Raw genomic sequence first — 11,842 nt, 5'->3', positions numbered from 1 at the left:
AACAGAGCCATACTGTATAGAATCTATGCTTGATTGATTGATAAGTCACAACTTTGCTTCAACTCCAAAAAAAGGAGGGGGGGGGGGGCCCTCTGCAACCCTCTATATATGTCATATTATAATCTATATACTCTTATATAAAATGTGGTAGAACAGCTCAAAGCCCTTTGTAAAGCATTAGAACTTGAAAGTGACAGGACGTGTGGATCTGAAATATATTACTGGTATCTTTTAAATCCTGCACTATTTGACACTTATATGGCTGACTGCAACACTACGAACCCTTTGAGGGATATGTCTTTGGCATAATGTTGATAACAGAGATACAACCATAGAATTGTCTCAACCAAATATATGAATCTCAGTGACATTCTATTGAGGCCAGTCTCTTGACACTTCAAAAAAAATAAAAATATAAAAAATATAAAAAAAATAATATTAAACAAAATGGTGACTCATCAGGCTCAGATTTGACAGTCAAAAGCCTGTAGAAAGTAGAAAGGTTTCCAAAAAAGTCTAATTGCTTGCCACATGAAAAAGAAGTTCTTCATGTTGACATTTACAAAAAAATTTCGAACACGAAATGCAATACCCCAGCTACTGCAAAAACTCATATTGGTAAGTATCTCAATGCAATACAATGGTTTAGAAATTGTTAACCAACTCTACACATTGCAAGAACAGATTTATCCCATAGTTCTCATCATTTTGCAGTGGGCATGGCATAAGATTCAACTGTTCATCAGATAAGTCAAATGCAGGAGGAAAAACATTGACCTGGTAGTCATCATCTTCCACAGATAGAACACCCTCTGGATCTACTCCATATTCCTCAATCTCTGTGGGTGTCAAGGCAGTGTGTCCAGAATGCATATTCTCAAGCATTCCCTTTTCCCACATTTGTAAAGGTGACTGGTTTCTTTCACTTGAAACAGGGTGATTATTCATCTGGCCGATGAATTCCTCTAGTGATCTATTGATTCTGGGGATATACACATAGTGGAGACAATATAGATGAACATCATCTAGTATATCAAGGATGCCATCATCTTCCATTGCTACAAATATACGGGCATAAAATGCCAATACACCCAAGTAAATGTCACGATGAGCTCGCTCTACTCTAGAGTTATGAACCGAGGAGCCAGTGATAATGCTTCCTCTGCCTGCCCCACGATGCTCTATCATATATTGACCCACATAAAGGTTTTCCATGCCACAGTCTGACCGAACACGTGATGGCAGTCCCCATTGTTTAACCCCATTTGTGAACAAATTGAGGACTGTATCAGCAGTGTTATTGTTGCAACAGGAAACATATATAAGTAATCTTGTCTTGCCATCGATACAAACATGTGTAATCAGCTTGTACCTAATCAGCTTATGTGCAGAGTCTATATGCCAGAGGCTGTTGGGAGTTGGTACGTAATACTTTCTACGGTGTATTGTCATCCTCCAACGCAAAGCAGTGCCAACGGGGTCCACTCGACGCAAGCATTCAGTTACCCTCCATCTTTGAATACGTAAGCCACGGCTTCTCAGTGCACCAATGAACCGCCTCCTTCCAATATTGGGGGTTAGAGGGCCTTCAGTACCGTTTCCTGTTATGGTACCGTGAATTGCATCTAATTCATCGTCCGTTATATCTGAGTAACCTTCAAACGTTTCACTCAAACCAAATTCCTTTCGTCTTCGTTGAATAGTCGAAACACTAACTTGAAGCATATCAGCAATTTTCTGCCATGGGAAGAAGAGGGAACGCAAGTGTTCCAATTGGTCTTTTGAAATTTCCAAGCGCCGTCGTCCAGGTCCAAGTTGTATTGATGTTACGGCTGTAGCAAATGGATAAGTATCCAAGCTACAGCAACCAGAATTTTCCCTTAGTTCTATCTCAGCTGATAGCATGTTGCTCAAATAAGTCAAAGATTGATGTAAACTCTGCACTGCTACTTGTATAATATGGGAAGGTAGTCCCGTTGGATTGGGCCCTCCTCTCCCTAAGTCATCCAAAAGCAAAGCCAAAGTCCCTGAGGCATCAAACATTCGGAACTTAACTTCGTATAGATCGTCTGTCGATCCTAAATTCAGGGGAGACAGAAAAACTTGAACAACTGATTTCAGATTTAGCAAAAATTGGTAGAATCCTCCTTCATTTCTTTCTCGAATGACAAGCCGCCGAGCACCACTGCGGGCCGCCATTTTGAATAAGAAATCTCGAGCAAAGGATTGTAGGGCCAAAATTAATTCGCGCAAAGGATTGTAGGGCCAAAATTAATTCGACACATCACAAAATTAATTCGACACATACACAAAATTAATTCGGCACATACACAAAATTAATTCGACACATTCACAAAATTAATTCGGCACATACACAAAATTAATTCGACACATACATAAAATTAATTCGACACGTACACAAAATTAATTCGACACATACACAAAATTAATTCGGCACATACACAAAAATAATTCAGCACATACACAAAATTATTTCAGGACATACACAAAATTAATTCAGCACATACATAAAATTAATACTAGACAACATGAAATTAATTTCAGGAATGCATAAAATTAATTCTAGACTACATAAAATTAAGACCAGTATATAAAATTAATCGGAAACACATTTAATTAATTCAAGGAATACATTATATAAAATTAATTGGAAACACATTTAATTAATTCAAGGAATACATAAAATTAATTACAGTGCATAAAATTAATCAAAACACATTTAATTAATTCAAGGAGTGCATAAAATTCATTATGAAAATTAATTCTAGACTACATTATATTAATTCTAGCACGTTACATAATTGTGACCAGAACGGGCCCCCATAGAATAGAGTACAGTGCCTGATGTACCTCAATAGGAATTCTGCTTTCAAAACTGAAACAAAACCACTTGTGATCTTTTTCAAAAATACATTCATTTCCATGGTTCTAACAAAGATTCGTAAAATGCCAAAAGTATGTACACTTTGATCATTGGTATCTGTCCTATACACATATTGAGAATGTGATAGGTTTCATTCATACCTTTCAATTTCTTAAAGCACTCCAGTATATTAGGATGGTGTAGTATCAAAACCCAAGTCAACATCATATCGGTGATTGAAATATAGACCACCATGAATATTACATGGTTGTCATTCCTCCAATATACTCACCCACTTCAAGTATAAGGCAGAACCAACGAATCCATTAGAATATTGATTTCACCATTGCAGTCAGCTACTGTGCACACCAAGGAAACTCTGGCTTGAGCTGAGTAACTGCTTCAGATACACAAGGCACATAGTATCACTGAGCAAAGAATCTTTGTCCTCATCACTTTGAACATGTTGAATTCCTTGAACTTGACTTGTGTTATTAGTATTGTCAAGACTTTCATCTTTATTGTCACTTACCAACATCAGCATCTTCATCATCTGGCTCTATATGTCCATCATCCCTACAAAATATTGACAATTATTATTTATCATGTGACTCACACTCTAACACTAACCACAGGGGCAACGAATATGTAATTGTTTGATCCATAGATCGACTGATCGATCGTTTTATTGATTGATTTATTATTTGGTTGAATGATTGATCGATTGAATGATCAATTTTTGTGGTGCAATAAAAATTATTTTGTGTGTGATATTGATCAAGTCACTCATTTAGTTCTCTTTTCCTATCTACTTTTCTGTCTTTCAGTTGTATGTAATTCTCTCTTTATTGACTAAACAAAGATGCCATATCCATTCTTCTCCTCTGATCTAAATTAAAACACCATTAATTTCATAATTGGCGAGAGATCACTCACATTAACAGTTTGCTTTATCTCTCATCTTCTGGGAGATTATCACACTCGACAAACAGTTGAAGAAGGTGCTAAAGGCAGTGTGAAAGCATACCTTGTCTCAGATGACACCGTCACCTACAGTATATGTTGACCTTGTTACCATTGTCAAAGTGACCCATGAGCCTAGCGACTAAGAATTTAAGATAGTCATTTGCAAACATGGCTGCAACAAGAGGAGTGAACTGGTCATCAGAAGTAACACAAGCAATCATGGATAGTAAGAAGGCGTCTGATCTTGAACTGTGACTCTTAAAACGCATCAAAACATGTCGAAAATAATGATGCAGTCTAGATTGTTCAGCTAATCGATGCGTCGTCTCATCATAATATCTTTGTAGACTACCTCAAAATCTCCTACGTGTCAACATTTGTCTCCAAAAATGCATTGGCAGAATTATAGTGAGTTTTATATCGCCACAAAACTCAATGAGTGAATTGATCAATATCCAACATAAAATAAGTCATATTGCACCACAAAGATTGATCATTCAATTGATTAATCATTCAACCAAATAATAATCAATCAATTGATTGATCAATCGATAAATAACATGCTCACTGCTCCCTACGCAGTAACAAATACATTCACTCTACTCCACCACATCACTGTATGTACATGTACACTGTCAATATCATTTCAAAAATAAATTTCATACAATGTACATATACTCACAGCATAGTTATATTGAAGCTTGGTTCATACTAGTCTGAATCTTCTTCATCGGACTCTTCTAAGTCATTACTCTCAGCATGTTTCAAAGAAACCTGTTAGTGATAAATGAAATAAAACAGATATGTAACATAATGACACATTCCTAGTACCAGTTCTTTGTATGTACAACTTGACACAACAAACTATTTGGCAAGTATAACCGTGTAATCTGCAATGAATCTGATGTAACGCAAGCTTGTACATCATGTTGTAAGCAATCATGTGAGTACTTCCTCAAATGGATCAATGAATGATTCTGACATAATCTTGCACTTGCACTTTGTGCTCGACAGGTGGTGTAGGTAAAATACAGAATTTGTGAGGCATGAGGAACAGGGTAAAAATACAAAGAAGCGCATCCATGTTGTATGACCAATAAATATAACATGTTCATGTTCGCTATGAATGTTAAAATAATCATTACCATTTGTATGTTTTTTACCAGTATCTACAATGTACATGTATTTCCACATATGTACGATATGAAATGCAATTGATCATCATAAATTATGTACCTTTCACTTTGTGCTTGTGCCTGGGAGGAAGTTGCAGTCAGGTGTACATTCTTGATGGAGGATTCACAACTGTACTACTACAGGTGATTTCTGATATAACACATTAATTCCTGACATGATAGAACCCCTGTGAAGGAAAGAAAACCAAATGTTCAATGATGCAACAAACATTGGTCAACCTGTAGTCGTGTTCACAGCTACATGTATGACTTGATCCAAATAGTCATATTAAGAATACATGTAACAGCCAGAATTTTTTTAATGCCCACATACACGTCTAAACTGCCTCTTTGCTAAATGCAAACCCACAACATGGCTAGTAAATTACTAAGAATATTAAGTCTGATAACTGTTCATGCCAGTGATATTTTGGACAAAGTGGTCTGTTATTGGTAACATGGGAAAGCAACAGAAATATTTGACAACAATACATTGTACATTTGTATGTCATATGTTATGTATAACTAGAAATCTTACCTATCAGATTCCATTGATAAAAATTTAGACACATCTGGACCACTCATTTGACCCAACATCTGCACACCTTCACCTCAGTGACCAGTTGTTGTGTTGATGTTTGAGGCACTGTGCGTCCACTTCTGAGCACAAAATGCACATACTATAATAACAGTAATATTGTTGGAAGCCAATTCAAAAATGAAATATGTCTATTTTTTAAAATGTAGAGTATAATGTACACATTAACAATGATAAAAAGATATCAATATGGTTTGAAAGAAACTGTACATGATTTGCAAAAATGTAAAAACAAATTCAATATTACATTGTATTTACTCTGAGTGCCATAGCTTTGTGTAAATACAAAAAGTTAGTAAGATATCCGAGTCAGCAATATTTATAAAATGTGATTGATAAAAATAAAACATTAAATTACATGTAAAGAAATGTTTTCCTCACTTTACAATATATTGCTGGTTGCTTCTGAATACAATAAACATACTGTTCATACAGTTATTAAAAACTGTGCATGGTTTTATTAAACTACATGGTTGTAACTTTCAGTTTTATGCATAGAATAATGGTTAGATAGTAAATAGCAGAATAGTTTGTGTAAAAATTTAAAATCAAAATTATGATTCACATTCTCTATACATACTTGATCTGTTGAAATTGGCCAACTCTTCCTGTAGTAGCTTGGGAAGTGCTGGCTACTGGCTGTGATGTATCTTTTCCCTCAGCAAGTACTCTGCCTTTACTGGGTTGATGATCATAGTACCTGTGTAAAATTGGAGACATTCACAATAATACATTAGACATTTAGAAAAACAAAACCAAAATAAAAAGAAAATATTGAAATGTTTAGGGAAGGAAAATAAGCACATATACCAATGTTAGACTCGTAATTTTCAAAAATAACATTTACGTGTAGCTCTAGAGTGGTGTCAAGTAAACACACCAAAATTACCTTCTTCCAGAATTTGAGTTTTGGAGTATTAAAAACTGTAGTGATAGCAAAATATTGGTGCACTAATACTACATTTTTTGTATTTCTAAAACTCAAAGTTATTGTTCATATAAGACATCAATGTATGCTATAGTATTGTACTATGATCAAAATAAGAATAGTACACTACAATGGTGGTTGTTGTCTTTATCATTCTTACAAACTATACTAGCAAGATAGAACACCAACTCTACAGTACATACCAACTGTGAGAATGCAGTATTGGCCATTGTGGTTTGGACAGCCTGTCACCAATTTTACCACAATTAGTAGTTACCTAAACAACGTGTCATCATTTTACAAAGACAAAACATCACAGGTTTGCAGCTGTGTGTATTTCAGTCGTACTCATGTAACTACTACTAAAAGTATACGGGCGTTATAGCGCCATGCTTTCGCCAATGTCATAAACATAAATGTGGTGTCACAAACAAACATTCACGCTTTTTCGCCAATGTCATAAACGTAAATGTGGTGTCACAAACAAACAACTATTCACTGTATCTGCGTTAAAGATTTCAATTCTAAAATACCATTGTATGTGAGTGATATACTCGCTAAATTTCAACAAATGCATCAATACACGAATGTAAACACAACTCAGCTGTTCATGTGTCATTCACAGTCAGGAAATGCGTAAGTATATACTTACAGCTCTATATACTTACCAGTCTAAAAGAAACTCCGCAACTTTCCAGTGAAATTGTAGCGAATTTGCCTCTTTCAGTGCTTTCCAGCGGTCGATCTGTCCAAATATATTTATTTTGCCGATGGACGATTTTGTTTTCCTTCGTTTCCTGGCTGAATCCGTAAGAGTTGGACGACCTTGATCTGTTGGTGTCTGCCATGTTAAAGAGGTCGTAGTGAGTGCGCATGCGCATATTTGCGTTCAAACCAAAACCGTTAGGTGACCGGGTCAAAAACTCGCGTTTGAACATCGACGTTACCGGTTTGAACGGGGTCAGGGGTCGATTAAAATAACGTACCATTTAATCAGATATTGTATCACAGCAGTTTATTGCGTACATGTTTGCCAGTGACTAACCGCTGTTTAGACAAGTTACAGTAAGTGGTATAATATAAGTAACCTTTAAAAAGGAAACAAAAATGCAAAGAAATACGCAAAAGTTGCAGACTCATGCACCTCGGATCGCAAACTGTTAATTTCATCATATAGTTTCTCATTGTTATCAAGAGACATCATTTCCTTCATTGACGTCATATCTTGACGCAGAGAACGAAGCTCCTTTAACATTGTAGAAATATCAACATGAGCCACATCTACAGGGGGGAGTTTTGAAAGGTCTTTAGCTACAAAACATGGCATATTGTCAGGATCGGTCTCGTGAATCAAGTTAATGATGTCTTGAATATTGTTAGTTTTCTTGTGCTGACCTTGACGTTTTTTGTACCGCCCAGATTTCCCGTCATCATCTACAAAATCGAATAACATTTTCTTTGCTTTCTCAATTTCACCATCATTGAAATGTTCGACACAAAGTTTTATAATAATGTCATTTGGTAGAATGGCAAGCTTATCAGTGATATATAACATAAAAGTTCGTTGATCACCACTCCACATTGAGTCACAGGTGAAGATTCAGTGACACTACAAGCATGACCAATAGTGGTACTGGATGAAGAACTTACATGTGCTTGGCGTTTTCCAAATCGTTTTTTCTCACATGGAGGGCAGAGAACCAAGTCTCCCTGGCAAGGTTTCGCGAGGTTAGAGATTTCTTTGCAGTCGTTACAACCCAGCATATCTCATCAATTATGCAGCCTGGTAACACCTGGCGAGTTTACTAGTGTAAGGTGTATTCACGTCCTTCGTGTTGGAGAGCATGAACAAATATGCTCGAAAGTCGACTTTGCACCACAGCTATTCGAATTCTGGTCATTCAGTCACAATCGTCCGCTCACTTCATACCTGTCAGTTTCACGCACATACGTTGTTTACGCGTATTTGTATTAGTATACTATTGTTATTAGATTGTAAATATCCATAATCTTAGCTTTATTGTTCCATGATGCCCATGCGCTGTGTAGTAAACGTACGTGTACGTTTGTGTTTGTGTGTGTATAATCGACCAGCAAGCTGTGTTTATATATAACATAATATGTTCTGAAAGGCCGCGGGGCACGCTGCGCGTGTCGCGTGACGCATCTTGAAAATTGATACAATGTATCAACAAAGGGGTTTGTTAACGCTTGCGCCGTTGGAATGAACGATATTTGACTTTTCATCAAGAGAACTTTTTCTTTCAATAAATTTGCCAATCATTAACAGTGATTTGGGTTTGCCTGTGTGCATGATAGCAGTACTAATTAGACAAGAGCGAAATATGTCGATTTTATTGACAATACGTCTACGTTTATGGTGGAGTAAGAATCCGATGACGATGGCAAGTTTGAGTTTGCACTTGTGTCATATTTTTCTGTCCTCGCGCATTACATTCGTTACATTCGTTAGATTCTACAAGCGTAGCTGTCGATACGTGAATACTATATTGTAGCCCACAAGCTGTTCATTTCACTCTCCGCAACATTTTTTGTCCCGGGATTTTGGTCCAGGAAAAAACAACGAATGCAGGTCATATGAATGATGATGATTGCAAGCATCGAATGATATTTATCGAAGATGTTTGCCAGGACAGTTTGGAAGAATATCTACGTCGCCATTTTTGTCCTTGTCGTTCTTGTAATAGTTTGCAGCAGCATTGGTAACTATAATTATGATAATGTCATCACAATTTCACGGTTAATTATTCAATATTAAATATATAACTTTAATCTAAACATGGGCAATTTTAGAATGCCGTATGCGTTGTAAAATAAGTGATTAGCCTATAGGCATAATTCAAATATTGAATCGATAAGCTTACATCTAAGTCGTAAACTATATATATTTAAACGATATAATTACCATTCTTCATTACCATTCTCCTGATTTGTCATAGGTGATTCTGCATTCTTGTGTATATTGTATCACCAGTTTCTCCTACATAGACTATTTTTCGCAATGTGAGCAACGTATTGCATACACTAGGTTTGCTGATGTGCAGTTGATATGGTGTATTATTTTATAATGCTGTGCATTTGGCCCTTGAAATGTGTCTGTCTTCTCCATGTAGGGGCAGATGGCGCATCGTTTGCTCTCACATGGTCTTGATCCTGTTGCTTCCTTGATGAATGCTCTGTGATGTTTACTGTGTACTAGTTGTGAACCGATATCTCTTCCTTTTCTCCAGGCTACCATGGGTGTATTTCTGAATGCTTTTTTTTTTGCATCTTTGTGATTTATGTAGAGTGCGCATGTTGTTTGTGAGTATCTTTGGTATATCTGGGAGTGAGATGCTATATGTGATCGGGAAGGTGACACGGTCTTTGTTTCTGTTTGGTCTGTTGTCGTCTGTGGGGTGTATTAGATGTCGTCGGTCAAGGGTCAAGTTTGTCCACTTTCTGTATCTGTGCGTTGATGTGAGTTTCTTTGTATCCTCGTTCTTTGAGTCTTCTCGTTATGTTTTCTGTCTGACCGATGAAGGGGAGATCAGTCTCTTCGAAATGTTTGGGTTAGAACTATATGGTTCATGATATTATATATATATATATATATATATATATATATATATATATATATATATATATATATATATATATATATATATATATATATATATTGAACACATATTGCCTGGCCATGAGGGCTATAGCACCCGTTTATTACACCCGAGGGACTGTGATATGAGTTACCAGAATCACATGCTATTTCCCGAGGTCGAAGGCCGAGGGAAATAGCATGTGATTCTGGTAACTCACAGTCATGAGGGGGTAATGAACGGGTGCTATAGCCCGAATATAGGCCAGGCAATGTGTGTTTTATAATATACCCCATGCTGTGAACTCGCTGTGCCAGACGGCACGCGTCAGAAGCTGCCATTTTGACCTGCTGTGAACTCGCGATGGTCACGTCACCATGTAATAGTTGATGGAACTATTTCCCTAGGAAAATAGTCATTCTATTTTCCTATCACGTGACTGATTCTAGCGAATCATGGCACAGCATTATCACTAGGTATATATATATATATATATACATATATATATATATATATATATATATATATATATATATATATATATATATATATATATATATATATATATATATATATATATATGTTGAGGGTAGAAGAAAATCAAGTCGGGTTTTTCGTCTCTACAAGCCTGTTTCGTGAGTAAATCACTCGTCAGGAGATGTTGATCTTACCACTGACTTCCTATATATATATATTATCGATTAAAAACGTAATACTTTAATTACAGAACTTTCTAATAGTATGCCACGACTACATAACAACAAAACAAATAACAGTGCAAATTGAATAAGTATGACAACGTGTGTATAACTACTGTACGACATATACTGTACACGGCTACAGGTGACATCACTTAGACAGATTCAGGGCCGTCCCAGGTAGAGTTACATGGAATGCTTTTTTTGTGAGTTCTAAAATGTGTTCTTTATCTCTGTCTTTATCATATATAGTACAGGATGTATACCTCGACTGTCCTCTTACCCCTGAGGTTCGTGATATTGACTACGGAGGTTTGACTGCAGCAGTCACATTTGATTTCTTAGCCGCTTGGGACGACAGGGGAGTTTATCCAATAACGTGTGTACCAGCGTCAGGCAGTGTTTTTCCAATGGGAGAGACACCCGTAGAATGTTCAGCCACAGGTTTCTCAGGCAATACCAAATGGTGTGAGTTCATAGTAGACGTTGTAGGTATGTGCTTCAAGCTTTCAAAAACTTTCATTCATCTATTTCTCATGTTGTGATTTGTCAATACATGGTCACGTGATCTGACAATTTTTTTATGCGCTGTTGAAACTTCATTGGTCAACAAACTTTGTGATGTTCAAAAGAAAACGCAAACATACAGTTGAAGATGTCATTTTAGAAGACAGGCGGATATATGGCATTACCTAATAGAAATGGCGTGGATGATCGTGAAGAAGGCAAATATAAATAAGCTTATCCACAATATTTGTTTACACCAAATGTAAACTGATTGCATTCCGTATTAGAAAAAATGAAAGCTATTCAATTGTTGTTCTCATATCCTTTATATCACAAAGTTGAACATAAATACCAAATTTTATGAAATTTAAAGAAGGATTTTTTAAAATATAGGACATTTTGTCATCATTAAAATTGCATGCATCAAATTAAACATAAGATATTACATAATAACAAAAATCAATATTTGTGCAAAATGATACATTAA

The 11,842-nt window shown here is 36.2% G+C and overlaps 2 protein-coding genes across 9 annotated transcripts in view; one reads left to right on the top strand and one right to left on the bottom strand.

Annotated features, from left to right (window-relative positions):
- The window catches only part of LOC144433983 (uncharacterized), a 20,367-nt gene extending 12,962 nt beyond the window's left edge, over positions 1-7,405 (bottom strand). The window contains exons 1-7 of one of the 8 annotated variants that reach the window (XM_078122411.1): positions 7,220-7,405; positions 6,204-6,323; positions 5,564-5,705; positions 5,087-5,213; positions 4,533-4,624; positions 3,177-3,460; positions 53-2,078 (exon numbers count right to left, since the gene is read on the bottom strand). In XM_078122411.1, the coding sequence (XP_077978537.1) occupies positions 646-2,043 (1,398 nt within the window). In that variant the 5' untranslated portion in view covers positions 2,044-2,078; positions 3,177-3,460; positions 4,533-4,624; ... (2 more) ...; positions 6,204-6,323; positions 7,220-7,405 and the 3' untranslated portion in view covers positions 53-645. Of the gene's footprint in view, positions 1-52; positions 2,079-3,176; positions 3,461-3,820; positions 3,941-4,532; positions 4,625-5,086; positions 5,214-5,563; positions 5,706-6,203; positions 6,324-7,219 lie in introns of those variants that run through there. The other 7 variants (XM_078122406.1, XM_078122408.1, XM_078122409.1 and 4 more) reach the window with 7 other exon arrangements.
- Positions 1-11,842, top strand: part of LOC144433571 (uncharacterized) — a 313,028-nt gene that overhangs the window by 98,137 nt on the left and 203,049 nt on the right. The window lies entirely within an intron of this gene.

The sequence above is a fragment of the Glandiceps talaboti genome, chromosome 4, assembly GCF_964340395.1.
Source record: "Glandiceps talaboti chromosome 4, keGlaTala1.1, whole genome shotgun sequence".
NCBI lineage: Eukaryota > Metazoa > Hemichordata > Enteropneusta > Spengelidae > Glandiceps > Glandiceps talaboti.
Note: the sequence above shows the minus strand (reverse complement) of the source record. Positions and strands in the feature narration are given on the sequence as shown.